The sequence below is a fragment of the Emys orbicularis genome, chromosome 17 (genome assembly GCF_028017835.1).
Source record: "Emys orbicularis isolate rEmyOrb1 chromosome 17, rEmyOrb1.hap1, whole genome shotgun sequence".
Lineage (NCBI taxonomy): Eukaryota > Metazoa > Chordata > Testudines > Emydidae > Emys > Emys orbicularis.
Window position 1 is genome coordinate 20,357,287 of NC_088699.1, and position 23,813 is coordinate 20,381,099.

Sequence of the window (23,813 nt, forward strand, 5' to 3'; positions counted from 1 at the left end):
GTATTACTGTTAAATGCAAGGCAAATCTTTTATGGATGGGTCACAGCAACTCTCAGTCAAAAATCAGGAAGGTCTGTAACGGAGGTACAAAGTCTACTGTTAAACTGGTGCCTTGCGGCCTCTAAATGAGGAGGAGCAGAAGCTCAGGTTTCATCAGTTGGATTCATAGGGAGGTTATTTGTTTATTTTAAGGACAGTACTTAAAAGTAGTCAATGCGCTTTGGGCTTTGCTCTCATGGGGTCTCCCAAGGTCAGGAGGGTCGGGTCAGGCCAGGCTAGTACTTCACAGGAACAAGTAGAAAGGAAAACCCAAGATACTAAGAAGAGGTTGCTTCTGTGGTGCTGTGTACCATCTGCTTCTGTACTATGTCAAAGCCCAAGTTAGGGGCACTGTGCGGCTGGAGATGCCGTCTGGGATGTAAAATCAGAGGCCAACCACCTGCAGTCTGAGATCTATGTCAGTTGTGTTTTTCAAATTCAGACTTATCAGCATCGATCACTTCAGACTGATTAGAACTGAGAGACTTCCCACTGAACTGCCAGTGAGAAAATCTGTGACTGACCCTAAGGGAAAGGAAGGAAATATCCCCCTAGATACGCCCCCATCGAGGCTGCTCCCCCAGGTCACCCCACAACACCACCCCCTGGGCTGCTCCCCCGGGTCACCCCCAACGCTGTCCCCCCCAACGACGCCCCCTGGGCTGTTTTCCCGGGCCCCTCCCCCCAACGCCACCTCCCGGCTGCTCCCCCAGGTCACCCCCCAACGCCACCTCCCGGCTGCTCCCCCAGGTCCCCAACGCCACCCCCCGGCTGCTCCCCGGGTCCCCCCCCCCAACGCCACCTCCCGGCTGCTCCCCGGGTCCCCCCCCCCCAACGCCACCTGCCGGCTGCTCCCCGGGTCCCCACCCCAACGCCACCCCCCGGCTGCTCCCCGGGTCCCCACCCCAGGCTGTTGTTGCCGCAACCTTCCCCTCGCTCCACCGTCGCGTGGCGTTCGAAAGCGCCGCCCCCGAGCGCCGATTGGTTGTGACGTCAGGACGGCGCCGGCCGCACCCCCGTGACGATTGGTCGCGGCGGGTCCCGGAAATGCCCCTGTCCGGAGGCCGCTGAGAGCGGAGCGGCGCTGCCGGTTCGTGCCGCCCCGTCACCCCGCCGGTGCCGCCATGAGCCTCCGGGCCTCGGTCAGCGAGTGTCTGCGGGACTGGGAGGAGCTGCAGGGCGGCTTCCAGCACGTGCAGGTACCCGGGGGGACGGGGCTTGCCGGGGGCAGCTCTGGGGGGGAGGCAGGTACCAGGGGGCGGGGGCTCGCCGGGGGCAGGTACCGGGGGGGCGGGGGCTCGCCGGGGGCAGCTCTGGGGGGGAGGCAGGTACCAGGGGGCGGGGGCGGGGGCTTGCCGGGGGGGCGGGCAGGCGCCGGGGAGCTCTGGGGGCGGGGGCGGCTTGCCGGGGACAGCTCTGGGGGGGAGGCAGATACCGGGGGGCGGGGGCTTGCCGGGGGGGCGGGCAGGCGCCGGGGAGCTCTGGGGGGGGGCGGGGGCGGCTTGCCGGGGGCAGCTCTGGGGGGGAGGCAGATACCGGGGGGCGGGGGCTTGCCGGGGGGGCGGGCAGGCGCCGGGGAGCTCTGGGGGGTGGGGGCGGCTTGCCGGGGGCAGCTCTGGGGGGGAGGCAGATACCGGGGGGGCGGGAGCTCGCTGGGCGGGCGGCTGCACGTGCAATGAGGTGGCGGAGGCTGGGCGGGCGGCGCACTGGCCCGCAGGGGCTGGATAATGTCTCGGCTCCCTCAGGCTCAGACCTGTTTTTTAGCTGCCCCCCGAGTGCCCTGGCGCGGTGCTGCTTGGTGCTGAGGGAGGGTCCTGTGCCCCTGCCTGGGGTGGCCACAGACCGCTCGGCTCCAGGCCTGTCCCCCTACTCCCCCCCCCCACCCCCCGTGATGGGCTGGGAGGACCCAGCGCTGGGCTCCACGCTGCAGGCCCAGCAGGGGGGGGGGGGCGAGGAGACCGGAGTGTGGCCTCTCCCTGGCATGGGGCAGCAGGTGCACGTGGGAAGCAGCCACTGGGCCCCAGCAATGAACCCAGCAGCCTCTCCAAGCTCTGGAGGCTTCACAAAGCTTCTTCAAACCTACCGCCTGGGTAAGACATTGATAACTGATCCCTGACTCGCACGTGGGACACAAGATGTGACTTGCCTGCCTAGAACCCAGCGATTGTGGCAGTGACGTTGGCATAGCACGCCTGGCTGCCACCCACAGGCTGTCAACCGTGCCCTACGTGTCCCTGCGGAAGGCTGGCCCTTGCACTGTGCCCAGAAGGGTGGTACACCCAAGCTCTGGTGGACAGAGGGGACATGCATCTTGGAGTTGAGGACCCGCCACTAAAAATACCCTGTTGGCACCCCCATCCTGTTTGAGTCCCTGGGGACTCCAGCGCTTCCACTGATCACAACCGTTGTGCTGTGTGGGGGCAGAGGCAGTAAGGCAACCAGATCACCAACAATTAACGGTTTCATAGGCTAGTGCCCGGCTCCGTACAGTCCCCCAACAGGCAGTCAGTACAGGCCATGAGTGCTGGTGTGATGTGGGACTGCCTTTGGAGTGGCATTCATCCAGTCCCGTATTGTTCAGGGTGGATGTGATACACGAGTAGCCGCTGGTTTTGGAATAACTCTAGTCTCCATTATTTTGTATGTTGCCAAAGGTTCTTGCCTCAACAGAGCTAAACATCTGCAAAAGAACTTTCTTAAAACAACAATCTGTAATCTCTGGCTCTGGAGGAAAACAGATAGTCAAGACATGTAAGCGTGGCCATTTTGGGCCTCTATTCTCGTTTATTTTTATATCGAATATTAATCATTCTACCTCAGTAGTCACCCATTGGGATCAGGGCTCTGCTGTGCTGGGGACTATATAAATGCATAGTGAGAAATGGTCCTGCTGTGGCCAGCCAAGCTTCTAGTCTGGAGGGAATTTTTATCTTGACTTTATTAATGCCATGGCGGGGGGGGGGGGGGGGGAATGGTGGCCTTTAATGGAAGTATAATGCTGCTGCTCCAATGATGTCCTTACTCTGCCTCCATTGGCTGCTGAGTGAATTATGACTCAGTGACTCTTATAATCTATTGTCAAAACACCCACTGGAGGTGTGATCTCAGGCAAGGGGAGAAGAAAAAATTAATAGAGGTGAAATAGCAGAGAGCCGTTCAGCCCCCATGTTGTATCCCTGTCTGTGGGAAACAGGAGGATTTAATTGCTGCTGAGCTTATCATTCAGTAACTGTGTCTACCATGTTTGGCCGTCGGTTTTCCTCCCGTACACTTTGTCAGTCAGTGATCAGTGGAGTGCTGGTGAGCTTCCCCATCCCTGTTCACACTTCCTTTGCTATGTCTCTCCTGCTTTGTCGCATACTGGTTATCGGGTGTCCTTGACAACCGGGACTAAACAGTCTCATTGGCTGGGGAAGCCCTCGTGTCTTTTTGGGCTGAGCTGTTTGGGATTTACATCTCGTGTGGATGCAGCTGGAAAGGAAACAGCATCATTTTAAGGTCTCTTTCAGAAGGCTGTTGTCTGCATCTGTTATACTGGTAGGCTCCTGCCTCGTGACTGCTTTCCTTTTGGTAAATGATTGAATGCTTTAACGTGTTCACTATGGAGTGAATACACTACAGTGTGTTTGCCCCACTGCCTGGTGTGACTTTTACTACACATACTGTCATGTATGTTGTTCTCCAAAGCATTTTGTGATCTACATTGTATGAATACATGTCACCTTAACTCCCCTCCTCTCCACTTGGTTCTTGTCCATGGTACTTGGGTGGTTCCTGTGTCACTTAGATTGGAGACCTACCAGTGACATGCTTCCTGGGAGAAGATTCCTCTGTCCGTGTCCTTTTGATGGAGACCATGAGTATAGCGTATACTCAGGACAGCCTTTCTTCACCGGCTCCTCTCAGATGCTGATGGCTTTTTGCCTCTTGGGACAGCCTGTGAAATTCCTAATCAGTCACTCTAGTGGCCTTGACAGAACAAGATTTATTAAGACTAGAAAGAGATCAGATTCAAGGAGGGCTTCTCAAAGTCATCTCAGTGATGGAGCAACACGTGCTGCTTTTAGAAATCCCACCCTAGAACAATAAAGCTGGTTTGCACGGCATATGTAGTGCTGTGCTCTACAAGAGGGATGTGGTGTAAGAACACTAGATGAGGACTTGGGAGACCCGGGTGGAGTTCTGGCTCAGCTGCAGGCTACCTGTGTGTCCTGGGGTAAGTCAGTGTGTCCTGTGCGAAATGGGATACAATTTCCTTGCCTCACAGCTAGTAGCAGATATGTTCTACCAAATACATCCCTACCCCGATATAACGCGACCCGATAGAACACGAATTCGGATATAACACGGTAAAGCAGTGCTCTGGGGGGGGTGGGCTCTGGCGGATCAAAGCAAGTTCGATATAACGCGGTAAGATTTTTTTGGCTCCCGAGGACAGCCATATATCGGGGTAGAGGTGTAGTAGATGAAATGGCATATTTACGACACCTTTCAGTACAAGGTTCTATCTATTTTAGGTCCCTATATGGCCCCTGTCACTCTAGTATCTGAGCACCTCATAATCTTTAATCTTCAGCACCGCTGTGAGGTAGGGAAGTACCACTTCACAGATGGGGAAACTGAGGCACAGTGAGACTAAGTGACTTGCCCAAGGCCACACACAAGTCTGTGGCATAGCGGGGGAACTGAACCTGAGCTTCCCAAGTCCTAGCTACTGCCCTAATCCCTAGGACCATCCTGCCCCTTTAATAGTTGAAATTAGTGACAGTAAAAATTCGCTTCTGCTGCGACTACACGGAGGACTTAGACGTTGTGCCTCCTGCTAGGAATCCCCAGTGCAAAGTGCAATGAACCTTACCACCGATTGCCCAATGTTCCCGGTCCCTGGCGGGGCGCACAGGGCTAAAGTCAGAGCTGTCGTCAGTGGAGCTGTACTTTATTACCCCAGGACTCAACTTGTCCCGGAGCTGCGACCACAGATGACTAACCACTGTCAGGGCCGTGATTACAGACTGGGCATCCGTTGCTGCGGACTAGGGAAGAGGTTACACTCTAGGATAGTGGTTTTCAAACTGTGGGTCACGACCCATACTGGGTCACAGAATGTCAGGCACTGGGTCACGGCGGTTCTGGTCAGCACCGCTGACCGGGCCATTAAAAGTCCCATCAGCGGTGCTGCCCGGCTAAGGCAGGCTAGTCCCTACCTGTTCTGACACTGCGCTGTGCCCCGGAAGCGGCCAGCAGCAGGTCCGGCTCCTAGGCGGGTGGGCCATGGGGCTCCGCCCACTGCCCCCGCCCCAAGCACTGGCTCCGCACTCTCATTAGCCGGGAACCGGCCAATGGGAACTGGGGGGGGGGGGCGGTGTCTGCGGGTGAGAGCCGCACGGAGCTGCTTGCGCGCCTCCGCCTAGGAGCCGGACCTGCTGCTGGCCGCTACCGGGGCACAGTGCGGTCCACAGTGCCAGGACAGGTAGGAAGCCTGCCTTAGCACCCCTGCTGCGCCGCTGACCGGGAGCTGCCCAAGGTAAGCCCGCGTCCCAATCACCTGCCCCAGTCCTGAGTCCCCCCCAAACCCAGAGCCCCTTCCTGCACCCCATACCCCTGATCCCCGGCCCCACTCCAGAGCCTGCACTCCCAGCCCAGAGCCCTGACCCCTTCCCGCACCCCTGCCCCAGCTCTGAGCCCCCGCAAACCCAGAGCCCCCTCCTGCACCCCAAACCTCACCCCAATCCTCTGCCCCAGCCCTGATCCCCTCCCACACCCCAAACGCCTCATCCCCAGCTCCGTTGGGTCGCAGGCATCAACAATTTTCTTTAACTGGGTCGCCAGAAAAAAAGTTTGAAAACCACTGCTCTAGGAAGACACTCGGCCTGGGGGAGGGGGCGTGAATGGGAATTGCAGCATGGGGCCACACTAGGCGTCAGTGAAGGTCTTTTGTGTAATACCTTCTCGTGCAGCGGGAAGTCAGGAAAGCTGCGGGTGTCCTGGCTCAGAAACAGCCGCCTCTGGTACTGTCAGTGTTTCCTAGACGTCCGGCTGCTGATGCATCTGCTTTGAATGACTGCCAAGTACTGTGTTCACTTGTACTGGCTCCTGCCAAGGCTTTTACGGCTGCTCCTAACTTCTGAGTGTCGTGCCCCGTGATGTATAGGTGGCCAAGTCCCACTAACACATCCCCAGCAGAGTACATGGGAGTTCTCCAGGAGTTAGTCATAGAGCGGGGGGTTTTCCTGCCCCATTGGTTGTTCATACTCCCATTCGGAGGCTCACTGCCGGAGGAAGCGGCTCAGAGAAGTGGGATCTGCAGAAATCAGGGTGGTTATATTGCTTGGCATGGGTTACATCCAGGAATGAAGTGTTGCAAACTTTCCTGTGCGGTTACAGCAATTTACCTCTGCCCTACCCCCCAGCGTACCAAGACAAGGGACTCTCCAGCACAAACTGCATCGTGGTCTCTTGATTGGGGCAAATAGGGGCACCTGAGTGAGACCAGCCAACTCGTTTCACTGGTGTCTCAGGACGTGCTGGACTCCAAGCCCTCTGCTTGGTTGAGGCCCTTCTGATTTACCAAGAGCATGTGTGTGCCTCTCCCCGTTCTGGCCTGCTACCCAGACTCAGAACCACGCTTCCCATCCAGTGATTCACACCTCCTCCCACGGCCTGTCAACAGGAAACCCTCCTGTTCTTTCTCCTGTGCAAAGTCGCTGCTGCCCTGGCGAGCACTGAAATTTCTATCCCTGCTCCTGGGGCTTGTCCACACAGTGCCGCAGGGGTGTGATTGGTAGAGCGCTCAAACTGCCCTGTATAGGCTCCGCTGGTGTGAACTAAATGGTACCTGGTTTGCGTTAAGACTGCTTTAGAACTCTACAAATCCCCCACCTGTAGTCTGCTGTAGACAAGCCCTTAGTCTATCCTGGAGCCAGATTCCTCCCAGTCGCTGCGGGGAAAGGGACGGGGTGTGTGGCAAGCTACCATCTGTGTCTCAGAACTTTCTCGATCCCTGCTTTATTTAACCCCCTGAATATCTCCCGTCCTGGAGAAGGCTCAGTGAAGCAGGGTTCAGTTAAGACACACAGATCACTTGGTGAAAAACTCCTTAAACTCTCTTTACTGTCTCGGATCCCACATTAAATCAACTGCATCTACTCTTCTCTCCTGGTGCTGACCCACAATTAGGTGTGGGGAGCGGGAACGGGGGGAGCGTGGTGCAGGGACCTTGAGGAAAAACTTCATCTTGGCCCAGGAGGGTTAAGTGAAATGTACCAGAGTTGCTGTGTGAAGAAGGGTTGAGGAGGCGGAGAAGTGGTGCAATCTGCGCTCTTCCCTCACCCTCGGAATAGAAGGGACAGTCTTGTTCTTGGGAAAGCGACCTGCTCCTGAGAGACCTATCCTCGTTTTGCTCTTGTGGCCAATTTGTGAAAAGTGGGCAAAGGTCTAATCTAACATCTTAACAGATTCAGTTCCTTCCTCTTCCCTGCTACAAGCAGTGGGGTAAAGAACATGCCGTTTAAGGAGCAACTTGCGAGATAACAGTGCACTCAAAGCTGGTCTGCTTGCACCACAACGTGCAGATTAAAAGGCAGCAAATTTAAATTGGGTGGAGAGTTGTTTTTAGCAGTGTAGAACTAACCTGAGGGACTCCCTGCTGCAGGGGACAGAGAAAAGTAATTCAAAAGGTAGTGGCTAGAACACTGGGCTAGGGCTGAGACTTTGGTTCTGCCACTGACCTGCTGGTTGACCTTGGCCAAGTCATTGCGCCTCTGTGCCTCGGTTTCCCCAACGGTAAATGAGGATAATGATACTGGCCTACTTCCTAAAGCATTTTGAGAGCTACTGATAAAAGCTGTAGAAGAGCTTGGGATTCTAGATCTGCAACTGACGGTCCGTTACAAGACTAATTGTGAGCTCGGCTTTAATTCTCTAGTTGAAGGTGCTATTCTGAATTGTTCATCAGTGTCAAACGTGTAGCATCTCTCAGCAGACTTTCAGGAGAAGGGTAAGCATTGACGAGGCAAGGGCTACCACTGATTTTCCAAACCTAAAATGAGAATGGCACCTACACAAGGCAGGGCAGCATTTCGAAGACAATCAGTGCCACGCTGCAGGGCATAACCCACGATCACCAGCTGGGGGAAGGTAGGGGCTCCTTCCTCCCCCCAGGCTATGTCGGTCAGCACAGTACTGGACCAGACGGTGTTACAGGGACACCTTCCCCTGAACCACTGGCCACTGTTGGAAGCTGGATGCTGGGCTCTTCACGAACGCCTGGTCTATAAGGCGGCTTTTAGTTCAGCAGCTTCCCCTCGGTCACAGTCGGGTCCCAGCTGCGCGAACGTCCTCTTGGTCCGGATGGGAGGCTGCTGGGAAATGCTGAGTCAGCTCGTCCCTTCTGGCTTCCGGGGTCTGGAAGTTCAGCTGGCTGGCCAGGCTTCAGCCGCTATCTGAAATGGAGGCGCGGGGCAGGGTGCGGGAGGGAGATGTCTAGGTCACCCAGCAGGTCAGTGGCAGGCTGGGAAGGGAAGCCAGGATCTGAGGTCTAGTCTAGGCTTCAGCTAGAGGTGGCTCCTTGCCAGCCCATTTGTTCCTCCTTTGGCATGGCGAGGCAAGGAGGAGCAATGGAACACAATGGGCAAGCTTATTCCAGCCGCACAGTGCCCCCTACGGGTGTGTGTGAGAACCAGTCTCGAATGGAAGCTGAATCCCAGTTTGGGACTGCATGGCGTGCGGGGGGTGAGACGCTTGGCTCTGGGCTCACTTCCCACTGCTTATAGAGGCTGCGTCAGGCCAGGAAAGCAAACCCCACTTCGCCGGTCTCTAAGCATTTACCCAGTGAGTTTCCCAGGCCCCTTCTGAGTGGGAGTACCAACCCCATCTGGAGGGGCAAATACGCTTCCCAAGCGGATGCCACGAGTCAGCGGTGAAGCTGGGGATAGTTCTCAAAGGTCCTGCCTCTTGTTCCTCTGCTCAAATCCCCAGCCCAGCCTCCCGGAGAATTAAACGGGCTCCCAGCTGAGGCACCTGGGCTCACCGCTGGTCTGTCCTTTCCATTGCCAGGAGGCCCATAAGCAGTACAAGCAGAAGCTCGAAGAACTAACCAAGCTTCAGGATGGGATCTCCAGTTCCATTGCACGGCAGAAGAAGCAGCTGAAGGAGCTGTCTCTCGCCTTCAAAAAGTAAGGAGCTACGTGGGGCAACATAAGGAGATCCTTGCGGAGCCCTGGTCGGAGGGCGCGTGGGAGCCTAGTGAGCCACGTTCAGCACCCCACGGCGTAGGATGGGGGGAGGAATGGTTTGGGGTAGGTGAACCATGGGGGCTGGGTAGGACGAAGGAGCTTTCGCTTCTCTCATACCCTCCTTTCCTTTCTCCAGTAGTGTCTTCATCCCCTGCCCACATTAGACATCAGCTCCCCACGCTGCCTTCCTAGGCTTAGAAAATTGGTGGCTGCTTGTTCATGTTGGTTCAACGTGCCATCGCTGGTAAAATGAGGGTCCGGCTGGAGATTCTTGCCTGTATGCTCGGGGTTCTACTGATCGCCATATTTGGGGTCGGGAAGGAATTTTCCTCCAGGGTAGGTTGGCAGAGGCCCTGGAGGTTTTTCGCCTTCCTCCGCAGCATAGGGCAGGGGTCGCAAGCTGGAGGATTCTCTGCGACTTGAAGTCTTTAAATCACGATCTGGAGACTTCAACAGCTGAGTTAAGGGAAAGTGGGTGGGTCAGCTTTTGTGGCCTGCATCATGCGGGAGGTCAGACTAGATGACCACAATGGTCCCTTCTGACCTTAAAGTCTATGAGTCTATGGTTTCCACCCTGCTGCCTCTTAGCCTAGGTCCCATTCTGAAACTCGGGGATTAGCTCCCAGGTTTCATCCCCCTGTTAGTTCCGAATTAATCTCTCGGTTCCTGCTGTCCTGTGATGGGACAACGTCACACAGCAGCAGCTGCTGGTCCTTCTTGTCAGACCGAGTCACGTTCCTTTCCCCAGCTGCAAGTCCTCGATAACCGCCGAACAGGAAGAGTCCATCCGGGAGATCCAGAGCCTCATCAAAGAGAGGCAGAGCATCTTCTTTGAAATGGAGGCGTATTTGCCAAAGAAGAATGGGTAAGAAGCCATCCCATGGTCTTGGGGTCTTAGCCAGCAGTAAAAGGACTGAAGCTATTGACTTCTATGCAACGGTTACCAGAGATTGCTTGGGTTACCAGCCAAAAACTGCCCAGACTCTCTCAGGATGTCAGTGAAAGACCTGATACACGGCTGGTGCTAGTTAATTTCTCATCGCTCCTTTTCAATCTCCACCCTCCCGATTCAGATTCCAAGCCCCCAGTTTCCACTGGGCTTGGGAAAACCTCGGCGTGACCATCCAGAGACAGATTAGGCTAGGGGCCTTGGCACAGAGAGTTGCCAATTCAGAGCAGAGTATAACCCCTGGGACTGGCTGCTTGGAGCAGCAGTGTCTTTGGACACCGCTGGCACGAAGCTCGCTCTCCAGCAGGCACTGGTGTTGCCCCGTGGCCAGCAGCCTGACCTCCCGCTGGCTGGGCAAGAGGCCCATTAGTGCGGTGTTTGAACAGATGTTTATTCTAGGGTAACAGTCTCTCCTTAATGCAGTAAAGTGGGGGGTGAACAGTAGCAAGTGCTGCTTAGTGTCAGGTGAAGGTGAAAGCCGGGGGTGGAGTTAAGGTCCCTGGCAGGATGTTTCGGGTGTGTTACCAGGCAACGGAGCACAGGTCTGCCTATGTTCCTGGTTCCCCCACACAGCATCAGTAATGTGCTGTTAAGCAAGGAGCCTTCCATTCAGCAGTTACTCTGCAGGCTGGCAGAGCGGGAGGAACCATCCCAATCCCGGGGCGGGAACTGCCCCATATTTTGCCTGATGTGACGTGCAGGGTTCCTGTCTCCAGACCTCGCTCATGCTAATGGCTGCCATTAGTGGCTTTCCTACATCCTCCTGCCATTGACTTGGCTGTGACCGCGGTGGCCCCTCTTTGGTGCAGAGTTCGCGTCGCCGGCAATCGGGGACCCTCGTGAGCATTGGTGGGGAGGTCCTAGGGGGCACAGGTTCTGCACTTGGCCATACTTCTCCCGACTGCTGCGGGTGCCCGAGGCAGCCTTGGGCAGAGGCCGCCTTCCGCTGTGCTAGTGACAGAGCTGCGTCTGCGTCATTGACAAGTAGAAGGATGGGCGCCTGTCCCAGCCGGTGTTCCCGCAAAGGGACCGACCGATGAACGAATAAGCCTACGTACGTCGTGACCGTAGTAAAGCTTGGCGTTGGAGCCCATACAATGCGTGTGTGATAGCTACACCTTAGCCACGCAGCAGGAGCCCTTTCAATCTCAAGTACTGCCACCGGCACAGCGGTGCTGTATGCCTCCTGCGTATGTTCTCACTTCTCCTTCCATTCTCATCTAGGTTGTACCTGAGTCTGGTGCTTGGGAACGTGAATGTGACTCTACTCAGCAAGCAGGCTAAGTAATGCCCCTCTGCTGTCCATCTGTTTGTGGCCGCTTAAAGGCAGTAGAATTCCCTTTACTCTTGGAGAGGCGGGTCGTCTTCTGCCGGCACGTGAGCGTGTCTGGCACTGACCCTTGCCAAGCTCTTCCCAATCCCAGCATCCGCAGAGACCCTCTTCCACTGGCAGGACTGATCGTCACGTTGACCCGTCCCAGGGCTGGGTTTAGGACACTCCCTCCCCTAGAGTTAACCTCTGACACCTGATCTTCTCTTGCATGTTCTTGCAACTGTCCTGCCTCTGGCAGGGGTCTTTAGGTCAAGCCTGGATGGGAGACCTACCAGGAAAACACAGGCTTGTTAGTGGTTCAGTAGGTGGCGTTCTTCCCTCCCAGTTAGGGTTGGTGGGTTGGGGCTGGTCTAAGGGCAGGCGGAGCCTCTGGCAGCACAGTGCCCCCTAATGCCATGTTGAGACATGATCCAAGGCTTGCTCAACCAACAGCCCCAGCACCCTTCCCTACAGCATCTTGGGTCTCCTGTCCGAGACCCAGTAGCTCATGGTCCAAGCTGGTACGGCCGCAGGGTCTCTCAGGTTTACCCGGTTGCTCTTTGTAGCCATGGGAGATGGCCCTTGTCCACTGATCGTTGCCTGAAGACTTTGGGTTTATTCTCTGCACACCATGACCCTTCGCTGTGCTTCCCTGCAGGTTTGCTTATAAAGATGAGTACGAGAAATTCAAGCTCTACCTCACCATCATCCTGCTCATCATCTCCTTCTCCTGCAGGTTCCTTCTCAACTCCAGGTGAGTCTGTGGCAGCAGCAAGATGCTCACCAAGCCATGTGGGCAGCCTTATAAGAGAGACCATCTCCTGGGCTGAAACCAGGGTCTGCTAACAGACTGCTTAGCTGAGATGCATGGGATCTGTGTGGAAGGTGTCGGGTTGAGTAGCTTCTGACTTAGGCTACCATCCCCGAATGATGGGAACCAAACTGCAGACTGGTGCCTCTGTAGGATATAGGATCCTTCAAGGACTGTGGGGCTACAATAGGATTGCTGGAGGTAACATGCAATAGGATTGCTGGAGGTAACATGATCTTGAGCAGAAACGTTCCCCTGGTGGGCTGGAGATGGGACCCTGGATAATGGACTGGGCCAGTCACGTCTCACCAGCTTGGATCCGGTTTGCAGGTGTGCAGCGTCACTGCTGCTAGCCCACTGGGTTCTGATGTGGTTGAGGCTGGCCGGCCATGGGGAATGGGACCCACCTGGGTGAGCAGTCCAGGGGCTGAACAAGGCTCCTCCACAAGTTGCCACCCCGCAGTCGGGTGGGATTTTCCTGGTGCCTGTCCTGCAGTAAATTTCTATCTCATCGAAGGCGTGAGGAATGTAGCATCCAAGGGGCAGCGTGGCTGGACTGGGCCAAAGGCTTATGGTCTGTAACTGGCTCGGGGATCAGGACTCTCCAAATAGTCGGTGACCCTTTTGTGCACACACACCCTGGCCGCTCGGTGTCACTGTAATAAGAAATGTATAGAGATATGCCTATCTCATAGAACTGGAAGGGACCCTGAAAGGTCATCAAGTCCAGCCCCCTGCCTTCACTAGCAGGACCAAGTACTGATTTAACCCCAGATCCCTCTAAGTGGCCCCCTCAAGGATTGAACTCACAACTCTGGGTTTAGCAGGCCAATGCTCAAACCACTGAGCTATCCCTCCCCCCCGTACCTGTCTCAGCATCTGGGTTTCTATATGAGAAGCTTCCACCCCTCTCCATGTGGCTGGAGCAGCTCCCCACTGAGACCAGAGCCGGTGGCCTCTGCTGAAATAAGACTTGGAAATGCCCATTTGGGGGTGCGGTCAGACCCCTGGCTTGTCAAAAGTGTGCTCCGGTCTTTATTCCAAAGTCACGCCCTTGCTTTCACGTCCTTCCCAAGGAGCTTGACCCTATGTGAGCAGGTTAGGTTGCTTCACGGTTTAGGTTGTTTCAGTGCCACACTCTTACATTCCCTGCCCGTGTTTCCGCAGGCTGGGCAGGCTTCGCCTGTCCTGCGCCCCCCCACGCCACGCCCCTAGCTGCTATCCCAGAGCTTGCCTCCCGGCAGCAGTGGGAATGCACCAGAGAGCTTGCGTTGTATTGCATCCCTCCCTCCCCCAGCGCCGGCGTGGCTGTTCCCAGCAGTTCCGTGGTAGCAGGAAGCTGCTTAATGGGCCAGACCCTCAACCCAACGCAGTTGCTCTGCATAGGGACTGAAGGGGAAGCAGCACTGCGGCTGAATGCTCCTGAGGTCTGCCCGGTTCCTGGTGGAGCCGCAGAGGTTCCGCTCTGCTCCCCCTCTTCACCGTCCGCTTTGTGTGTGACAGGGTGACGGACGCCGTCTTTAACTTCCTGCTGGTCTGGTACTACTGCACCCTCACCATCCGCGAGTGCATCCTCATCACCAACGGGTCCAGGTGAGCAGGGCCCCACCCTCCCAGTGCCACAGCCTCACCCAGGCTGAGCAGACCGATCCTGACCTGCTGCATTAGCCTCTGCTCCCAGAGCTGCCCCGAGCTCCAGGGGAGCGGGCGAAAGAGTCCCCCACTCGGGGTCACCTCTGCTAACTGGGGGAACAGCTTGCTCAGTATTGTGAAGCGCTCCCGGGGGAGGGGCCATGGGAGGAGAACCAACAGCTTCGGGGGTAGCAGGTCTAGCAGCCTGGCTCGCTGATTACAGCAGTCCCTGCTTCGTGCCACGGTGCCAGCGCCATCCTGGTGCCGGCTGAGCATCTGCCCTGGCCCTGTGTTCTTCCCGCTCCTTGTGAGCAGGGGGGAGCTGCTGACCTGTCTTCCCTGGCTGGAGGGCCAGCCTGGCCTTCACCTCCCTTGCAAGCCTAGCCCCCGTGTGGATGTCTAATTCTGGCTCCCTCTTCTCTGCTCCCCCAGAATCAAAGGCTGGTGGGTTTTCCATCACTATGTCTCTACCTTCCTCTCGGGCGTCATGCTGACTTGGTGAGTCTCCATCGCTGCCCGTCGCTGGGGATCCCGCATCATCCTGCTTTCCTGCCCTCTCCTCCCTGGCTCGCAGTTGGGTTGCGAGGATGTTAGAGGACAGACTTCACCTGGGTGGGCTCATGCCAGCCTCCCCCTAAATTGGGTCCCTGCTGCCCTGGGGGCCTCAAAGGGAGTAGCCAGGGGATCTCTGACATCACCCGGGGCTGTGGGATGCTCGCAAATAAAACCCAGAGAGCAGGCTGATGCCAGCGGTGACACCCTGAGCGTCCCCCACCGTCTCTTCTCCCCCGCAGGCCGGACGGGCTCATGTACCAGATGTTCCGAAACCAGTTCCTCTCCTTCTCCATGTATCAGAGTGAGTGTCCCTGCGTGGGCGGGGAGCCAGCCTGGGTGCTGGGCTTTGGAAACCCAGCCGGAGCCTCCGGATCAGCAGGCTGGCGGCTGCGTCCCTCTCCTGTTAGCCTGTTTCAGCCGTGCCCTCTGGGTCCACAGCGCTTACAGGGGGGTTGGCAAGGTCCCCAGGAGCCAGGAGACGGTTTCTCCTCCCTAGCGCTCTGCGAAGCTGCAGGCTCGGGAAGCGGTGACAGAGCGCCGGCCTGGCCTGCGTAGGGCACTGCGCCCGGAGCAAGGAGGCGGCTGGGAGGGCCTGGTGAGCGGGGAAGCGCCGCAGGCCAGTGGATTGCACGCTGGCAGTTGTGCAGGAATCTCCCCTTCCTGAAGCTCTCCTCTCCTTGCAGGCTTTGTGCAGTTCCTCCAGTATTACTATCAGAGCGGGTGCCTGTACCGGCTGAGGGCGCTGGGGGAGAGGCACAACATGGATCTCACCGTGGGTAAGTTGCCTCCTGTGTCCAGCTGCAATCTACCACTCAGCTGGCTGGCGTAGCAGCGGAGACGACCAGGCCCCGACCCTGACTTCATGCCCGTGGGGCAGCTTGGCCCATCCCCAAACTCAGTGCAGACAGTCAGCCATCCGGGGGCCGGAGCAGCCCCGCTGCTCTCCCCCTGAAGCTCAGTTCGCTCGGGGCCGGTTGCACAGTCGGTGTTCCCCTTGCTGGCGTTACGGCACGGCATGGGCTGGGTCATCCCACAAATGCCTACCTCACTTGGGGCCGCTGGGCATGTTTCTCTAGGGTACCTGGCTCAGTCGCTCTCCGGCTGGACTACACCTCCTACCGCGCACTGCTTCTCCCCTCTGAGCACCAGGAGGGCATGCGTCAGAGGGGTTCCTGGCAGTTGTGCATCAGGGGAGATGTAGTCCGGCCAGAGGTCCCAGCCCCTAGAGGAGAAAGGGAGTGCAGAGCATCTGAACTACAACTCCCATGAGGCACTGGCACCAATTGGAGTGGGAAGTTTTTGGTTCCTTATAAAATTTTCTGCAATCACGTTTTCTGAGTCCCTTGTGTGTCCAAGGCTGGGTGACTGAATCCAGCCCCATACTCACAGCGGTATGGCACAGCGCCTCCCTGTTGCACTGAGTTCTAAGGTCCCCTTCGTATGTCCCGTCTCTGCAGAGGGCTTCCAGTCGTGGATGTGGAGGGGCCTCACTTTCTTGCTGCCGTTCCTCTTCTTTGGCCAGGTGAGTCCGCACCAGGCATCTCTGTGCCTCTTGGCACTGGGGCTCGAATGGGTTTCGTCCTTGGAGACGGACGAGAGGGAGGGGAGGTACCACCCAGGTGCCAGTGGAGGAGAGAGGCTCGGCTGCGTTAGTGCGAGCAGAGTAGCTGGGGGAGCGAGAGGCTGGACGGCCCCTCCTGATAGAGACGTGCATAAAACGAGGCTCCTTAAATACTTAAACCAGCACCTGCTCTTGCCTCGTGAGTTGGGCTTTTCAGAGGCGGAGCTGCCCCCAATCCCAGCGACATTCAGAAGAGCTGCCGGGTGCCTCGGGCTGGGTATTTGGGCAGCAGGAGGCAAGGCCCATGGCGCTGGCCTGGGACACGTCCGTGCTGGGTTCGCTGGGGAGCATCTGACATGAGTCTCCATGAAAACTGTCCCTTAACCCCGCGTCTCCTTCAGTTCTGGCAGTTTTACAACGCGGTCACCCTCTTCCAGCTGGCCAGACATCCGCAGTGCAAGGAATGGCAGGTGAGCGAGCGGCTCGGGCAAAGGGAGCCTGGAGGGAGGGGGGGTGGAGCATGGAAATGAGAAAATGCCTTAGAAACTGCTTCCCCCACTTCCCCCTTGCTGCCAGCCCTCGTCCTCCCAGCAGCAGCTTGAGTGCTTGGCTGAATGAGATGCCCGGGAAGAGGGGTGGGTGTGTGTGTGTGTGTGTGTGTGTGTGTGTAGCCATTCTGCTGTGTAAGGATCGCAGCCTCTGGCAATTTCCTCTTCTCATTCACTGCCTGCTGCCCACTTGGCTGGGGCACATGCAGTTTGGGTCTGGTTGCCACTCTCAGTGGGTGTCAGAACAGGGGTGAAGGGCCCACCTGTGCCCTCACCACAAAGGCAGAGAGCTGTGGGGCTGGGAGCTCAGGTCTAGTCCCTCCCCCTGTGCTGAGGCAGGAATACAGGTCTGAGTCCGGCTGCTGGGAAGCGACACAGCTGGAGCAGCAGCAGCGTGACTGATGGGCTGTGGCCCCTCTTAGTGGCCTAGGAGATCCCAGCTCAACACAGCCTCTTGGACTCCTGCTGGTGGGTTAATTCTAGTGTCTCCCGTCAAACTCTCAGGTTCTCATGTGCGGGCTCCCCTTCTTGGTGCTCTTCGTGGGGAACTTCACCACCACCCTGCGGGTCGTCCAGCAGAAATTCCAGAACCAGAACCAAGACGCTAAGGCCGAGTGAGAAGAGGAGCTGATGCTGAGACCAGGGGGGGACAGGGGCCTCTCCACCGCCTTCCCCCTCCCCCCCACTGTCTCCTAGCCACACTCCAGGCTTTGCCGTCCGACTCTCCTCCTCGCCCCTTGAACCTGTGCCCGTTGCTCAGGGGCAGGCCCACTGGGACTGTCCAGGGAACCTCGGGGGAATGTATGTGATCCAGTAAACCAAGCTGCTGAAGTCTGAGGCTCCCTCACCATCCCAGCCCCGGGACACGCTGCCTTTGGCTGGAGCCACTGTGGGCCTGCTGCGATGCGGGAGGATGGAAGCGATCTCCCCCGAGGGCACCGTGGCTAGCCAGGCAGTTGTTATCCCTCTCTGCCCCCCAGGGCATTCCCCTCCCTTTGCTCCAGAAGTGGGGTGTCTAGGGCAGCTACTCAGATGTTAATGTGACCCCTTTCTTGGGGGTCAGGCCAAAGCACTACTACGAACACTAGCTAGCTCCAAGCAACCAGAGAACTGAATTGCCCATGACAGCTGGTGGGGCAAAGCCTCTTCCCTGAACCCTCCAGTGGGGCCAGCTGGGCCTGAGGGGGAGGGAGCAGCCCCCAGCCCTGGGCTTATTCCAAGCTCCCCTCCCCATGGACAGTGCTGCTGAGACACAAGGGGCGAACAGCTCAGCAACTCCCGCTTAGGGAACCAGCCCCATTGCATGGAAACAGGCTCCTTGCTTATTATTTGCTGAGTCCCCAGTGGAAGCGCTCCGGCTGGGAGAACCGGCTGCCGGGGGGAGCACAGCTCTCCCAGCCCCATCATGGGCGTGGATTCCCAAGGCCTGGCTCTTGCGCAAATCTCCTTCTAGCGATGGGAAATGCATGCTTCAGATGTGTCCTGACCTCTTTACTACAGTGGTCTGCACCCTGGGGCCGCTCCGCATCCTCTCTGCTCCAGCAGGATGCTTTAAGGGGACTCCGAAGCATGATCCGGGAACTGGGGCAGCCTAATGTCCCAGCCCTCCCCCATCAATTCATTGGGCAGCAGAAGCAGAGTGAGGGAAGAGATGCCAAAAACAGTAAAGGAAGCAGTGTGTGTAGCTGGTGCTAGAAAGTAGCTTGGGGCCTTGAGCTCTGACTTCCTAGCCAGCAGGTTCCCTGAGGTGCCTAGGGCAGGTCTCCTGGCTGGAGCAGCTGTGCTTGGCTGACTTGTGAGCTGCTGGGGGAAGTCTGAGCAGGTACCCAGCTTTGGTGCAGGGGAAGACGGGTCGCGGAGGGAGCTGTCCTACCTGTATTAATGTCTGTGCCTCTTTGACAGGAAGCTCATCCAAAATAAAGGGAGGAAGGGCGATCCCTTCCCCTGACAGAGCCATCTCTGACCCCAACCGCTCTTTATCCACCGGCAGGGTAGTTGATGTTTTGATGGACGGAAGAGGGCTGGGGGGGGCAGTCCATTCTCACTGCTTAGGCCCTGAGCTCTGCTGCTGAGGGATAACTTGGCAGGGGTAAGTGTGAGAGGGGGCAAGGGGAAGGCACCCCCTGGCAGGGGAGGGCTCTGTGCAAAGCTAAACTCAGCAGCCGTTTGTCCTCCCCTCTGCTAGCTGCTTGCAGCAGGCAGGATATTCCTGGCAGGGACGGAGGGAGCTGCACGGGCCTGAACTAGCACCTGCGGCAGAGCCTGATTTCCAGCTGAGGGAGGTGAGCTAGGTCCTTGCTCTCCTGTCCTGGAAATGGGGCTGGCTCTGGTTTATCCCTTTTAGTGTAGACGTACCTGGCAGCTGCAGCGTCCCTGCTAATTGTGTTCAAGCTAGCCCAGGTGTGTCTGCACTTGCCGCAGTGCAGCTGTAACAGAACCGGCCTTGGTGCCAGTCCACATTTCCTCTGACGGGGGAAGTGAGTGTTAATCATACTGCTGAACAAGTGACTGGCTGCAAGTCCACGTTTGTTTTCCATCAACTCCCCCCTGGAAACCTGTTTGGAAAGCGAGCGGTGCTCTGGGCCAGCCTGGGAATGAACAGAGGTGGGTCTGGAGGGAAGGAGAGAGGCCCACAGTCTGCAAATGAGGGGAGCAGCTGAGGGGAGAAACTCTGCCTCAGTTTGAGCTCTGGGGGGCTGGCTGTACTGCAAGCGGAAGTGTGACAGCAGGGTGGGGAGCCAGGCCCGAGCTCGCTTGGATCACGGCCGGGTGGGGAGCCAGGCCCGAGCTCGCTTGGATCACGGCCGGGTGGGGAGCCAGGCCCGAGCTCGTTTGGATCACGGCCGTGAGCTGCACTTCAAGCCTGCCTAGGGCTGTACGTGTGGGACTAGCCCAGGTTGCTGAGGGTTCACGGCTACTGGAAAATGAGGCCAGGTGGAGCCTGCATGCACAGCCACCTTGGGAAGTGAGCTTTAAACACACTGGAGACAGGATGGGCTTCGGATCCCTCCCTCCATCTCTCCAGCACAGCCAGAGGCTAAGTGACTTGCCCAAGATCTCAGAGGAAAGGCTGTGGCAAAGCAGGAACGGAAGCTGGGGCTCTTGGTCCCAGATTTGCCCCTGAAGCATAGGCAGGTCACCTGTAAAGCTGTTCTCACCTTGTGACCTTTCCCCTTGGCTTTGTGAAAGGATGGGCGGGGGGGGGGGGGGGGAAGGTGACACCCCAGGCAAGAGGAAATTACTGGCTGGCAGCAGCCCACAGCTCTTGCCTCTTGGGTCTGTTTCTCACTGAAATGAAGCAAGAGGCAACTGATCTCACGAGGCAAAATAAAGACCCTGTTTTATTCCAAGGGGACAGTATATTTAAAATTATTTACATTCATGGGACAGGCGGAGAGCTTTTCCATGAGCAGGTCTCAAGCCGGGGTGAACGTGAAACACAGATACCAAAACCGTGTGTGGAGAAGCGGCCAAGGGGGTTCAGTTCATGTGACTACCAAGCACACGGGGGCCCAGTTGTTCTCCCTGCTCCCCTGGGCTGACTGCAGCTGCACATTAGTGCCCCCTGCAGGCCAGTATCTGGAATTACTCCCCCCTCTCACAGGAGGTGGCTTCAGCCATCTGTCCCCTGTGACTAAGGAAACAAGATTCAGTGGAGGCAAGTGCTGCAGTTAAGTCCCTGACCCACCACAGCAGTGGCTACACAGGAGACTCAAGGCCCAGGAAGCAGCCCTGGGAGCTGCCTTGCTAGTCCCTGGAGGTTAGTGATGGCCGGGAGCGAGCCATCCTCCCCATGGGATTGTCTGTCGCTGGGCTGGGAAGTTACAGAGAGAGTCACCATTTTGCTGAGACTTGAGCATTAAGCCACTGGGCGTCAGCTCCCCACCACCACTAGCCAACTTACTGCTAGGCCCCTAGGACAGAGCGGGGAGTGAGGCCAGGCCAGGGCTGGCCTGGGGAGAGCTTCGTGGCGGATCTGGTGGCAGACCAGAGCAGGCTCAGGTAGGAGTGACTGGCACAACTCTCGCTAGGCGCTAACGGGTTCAGAGAGCAGGTCTCTAACCAGACCAAAGCTCTCCTACAGACACTCCAATCGCAGCAGGGCCAAGGACTGGGCAGTGCGGGCTCAGCCTGGGTCTCGCAGGCTCTCAGCTGGCCAGGGCTGGTTTCAGGCCACTGACTCTGGTGCGCAAGGCACAGGGGCCCTGGCCCATCGGGCAGAGCTGCAGGCTGCCCCGTCACAGTGGGGGGGGCACACCCCAGCACCGTTGCTAAGGCTGAGTGCCACCAGGACAGGACCTGGTGCTGGAAGTCTCGTGGGGCAAGGGAGACACGGGGCTCTACCAGTGGAGACTTTCTGATGCCCTGCGAGGGAGCGAGACAGTCTCTCCAATTCGCTGCCCTCAGCCCTGGGTCGCTTTCCAACCCAGCATGCTCCAGGGTGGATCTGTTCAAGGTCGCCAGGATCCAGTACTGCTGCCCGCCCACAGCTCGGCCCGGATCACCACCACACCATGCCTGAGCTGGGGGCGCACCTTTGCGTGCACCGGATTGTCCCCAAAGAACGGGTTAAAAACCAAGGCAGCTCCCTGGGAGAGGAGACGGAATTGGGGCCTATGCGACTAGCCTGAGAGGCCGGGGGGTGGGGGGGGAGAGACGGGAAGGGTGGCCCCACGTCAGTTTCCACGGGAGCACAAAGCAGCTCCGGGGGGGGAGGGGGGGGGGGTCATCAAGCCCTGGCTCCTGCTAGTTCCAGGGGTGAGCCCGGCCATCGCAGTGGAGACACGTCTTCCCCCAGAAAACCCAGGGGGATTCCAGCAGTTCCCACCCCGCCCTTCGCAGGGCTCTCGAGAGCAGTCTAGCGGAGGGGGGAGGCGGGTACAGAGGGCGATTATTAGTTTCATTTCAGTGGCACGTTCTTGCACTGGCTGGGGCAGGTCCAGCAGCCGTCGGGGAATCCTTCCTCTTTCCCCCGCCCGGGAGCCCGGCTTAGCTCCAGACGTCCAGGGAGTAGCGGCCCTTGGTCATCAGTTTCTTTACGTAGTCCACGGCCTGGGGCTGGGTCATGCTCCCGAACTCGGCCACGATTTCGTAGAAGGTGTTCTGCACGTCCCGCGCCATGCTGCGAGCGTCGCTGGAATGACAAGGACGTGAGTCGTTCCTCCCCCTCCCGTGGGAAGGGGAGACGGCAGAGGCCAGGCTGGCCTAGCCAGGATCAGCCCCAGGTCTAAGGAGCTTGGCTAGTGAGGGATCAGAGGGACACTGAGCAGGTAAACTCCATGTTATGGAGCGTGGGCCACAATCCCCGGGGCCAGTGGCCTTCACAGCACCCCTGCATTGCAAGGAGCTGCCCCAGCTCACAGCCTGGGAAATCAGCAGAGGGGAGGTGTCTTGCCAAAGGCTATTTGACAAGTCCATGGCAGAGCTGGGGGAGAACCAAGGAGTTCCTGGCTCCCAGACCTGTGCTTAGACCAGGCTGTTGTTATTCCATCCCCAGCTGTGCTGGGGGGAAGGGGAGGTGAGGTGTGAGAGCACATCACTCACCAAACCTGGCCCTGGCCCCTTTGCAGCCACCTCTCCTCCCTCCCTGGAACCCAAATGGCCCCTCCTCCTGCCCCAGGCGTTTCCCAGTTAGCCCAGGATACTCTGATTGCCTCATGAGGTGTTCGGTGCTCCCCAGGGGCCAGGCCCGCTGTGGGCACTGACTGAGTCGGCAGCCCTCAGCCCAGGGAGTTGCTGGTTCTACCTCCCCCCATCAGCTCAGCAAGGCCCTTCTCCGCGGACGCTCTGCAATGGTTCTATTCCCAGCCTGTGTCTGCTGGGCCCTGAGAGACGCAGTTGTGCTAGGAGCTGTACATACAGACACACAGCCTGCCCCAACGGGTTCATCGGCTACAGAGACACAGGGCGGGAGGGGAAGCTGGGGACCGAACCCAGGGCTCCCATGTCCGCGCCCATAGCAAGGCCTCGAGCCTGCCACCTGCTGGCAGACCCTCCCTCCCGTACGCAGCCCCAGGGACTGTGGCCAGGAGCGGAGCCTAGCACAGGACAGTGACGGGGATGGCTCCACCGTCTTTGAGGTGCCAGCCCCCACGTGTGAGAGTCGAGAGCTTTGCTCCTTCCCTTTCACACACACACGGGAGCGTCACCGAACCCAATGGATGGTTTAAGTGAATCCAGCCACATTGTGCAACCCTTAAAGTAACTCAAGGTGCAAGCTCCTTGTAAAGCCACATGCCAGCCCCCTCGACAATAGGGGCCAGCAATGGGAAACCCTGGGTTATCCCACAGTCCAGCCAAGGGCCCCGATGCAATTCAGCCCGCGAGGACCCCGGGCTGGCCTTACCCGCACACGTAGATGTGAGCGTTCCCCTCGTGGATCAGCTTCCAGACCCCCTCTTTGTTCTTCTTCAGCAAGTGCTGAACGTAGACCTGCAGAACAAAGGCAGCTGGGTTTAGAAGAGCGGGGAAGGGAGCAACGCGGATTCCATGCGCCGAGCTGGCCGCTTCGTCCCAGAGCTGCTGCATGTCCCTCCGGGAGGGAACCAAAGCTGCTCAGGGGACGTCAGTGGGCCTGACCCTCTCCGGCAACAGCCTGGGGGGGAGGGGAGGGACATTAGGGCAGGCTCTCAAGCCAAGCCAGAGTGCAGACTGGCGCTCCCCACGGCTGGGGCACCTCCCCATTCACGCCCAGCCAGGTGCACTCTGCAGGGCCTGGAGCCGCCTTGCTCTGAAGCACAGGGGACAGGCCGATGCTGCCAGGACGCGGTTGGAGCAGTAGCCTGGGCTGGGGCTGGCAGCTCCCAGGGCCTCTCCTCCTGCAGCACCCACCCGACTGGAAGAGTCCAGCCGCCCGCACATGGGCTGGAGGGAGGGACTGGAGCCTCTTTGCTGGGCTTTACCTTCTGGGCTTGGTCCCTGGAGAAGGCGACGTTGAGCTGGGTGAGGGCTCCCTCCTTGTGGAACTGGGCGAGCTCCTCTCGGTACAGGTAGTCCTCGTTCTCATGGCGACAGCCGTAGTACAGCACCGTCTCGCCAACGTCCTTCCCTGGGACCCAACGTGACAGCTGTCAGCCCAGGCCCGCCACCTCCACGTGGCTAGCTAGCCAGCTACTGATGGGACTTCCACGGCACCTAACTTCCATTGCTTTCAAAGGGATGTAGGCCTAAGTG

General features: G+C 58.0%; 2 protein-coding genes across 2 annotated transcripts in view; one reads left to right on the plus strand and one right to left on the minus strand.

Annotated features, from left to right (window-relative positions):
* Positions 1-1,119: 1,119 nt before the first annotated feature.
* Positions 1,120-18,596, plus strand: TMEM120A (transmembrane protein 120A). Its single transcript, XM_065418189.1, has 12 exons — positions 1,120-1,238; positions 9,094-9,212; positions 10,021-10,137; positions 11,446-11,505; positions 12,192-12,287; positions 13,848-13,937; positions 14,409-14,474; positions 14,771-14,832; positions 15,215-15,307; positions 15,989-16,053; positions 16,494-16,562; positions 17,145-18,596. Exons 1-12 carry the CDS (start codon positions 1,164-1,166, stop codon positions 17,256-17,258), a joined length of 1,026 nt encoding a protein of 341 aa, XP_065274261.1. The 5' UTR covers positions 1,120-1,163; the 3' UTR covers positions 17,259-18,596.
* Positions 18,597-21,522: 2,926 nt separating this feature from the next.
* Positions 21,523-23,813, minus strand: part of LOC135890772 (NADPH--cytochrome P450 reductase) — a 54,853-nt gene continuing 52,562 nt past the window's right edge. The window contains exons 16-18 of the mRNA XM_065418194.1: positions 23,543-23,688; positions 22,987-23,072; positions 21,523-21,774 (exon numbers count right to left, since the gene is read on the minus strand). Of these exons, the coding sequence (XP_065274266.1) occupies positions 21,630-21,774; positions 22,987-23,072; positions 23,543-23,688 (377 nt within the window). The 3' untranslated portion in view covers positions 21,523-21,629. The remainder of the gene's footprint in view (positions 21,775-22,986; positions 23,073-23,542; positions 23,689-23,813) is intronic.

What these genes read in the sequence shown, in the direction of transcription:
- TMEM120A (XM_065418189.1), top strand. Translation starts at nt 1,164, where the DNA reads ATGAGCCTCCGGGCCTCGGTCAGCGAGTGTCTGCGGGACTGGGAGGAG. An exon ending in GCGGCTTCCAGCACGTGCAG is followed by an intron (nt 1,239 to 9,093) that starts GTACCCGGGGGG and finishes TTCCATTGCCAG; the next exon opens with GAGGCCCATAAGCAGTACAA. An exon ending in CTCATCACCAACGGGTCCAG is followed by an intron (nt 13,938 to 14,408) that starts GTGAGCAGGGCC and finishes CTGCTCCCCCAG; the next exon opens with AATCAAAGGCTGGTGGGTTT.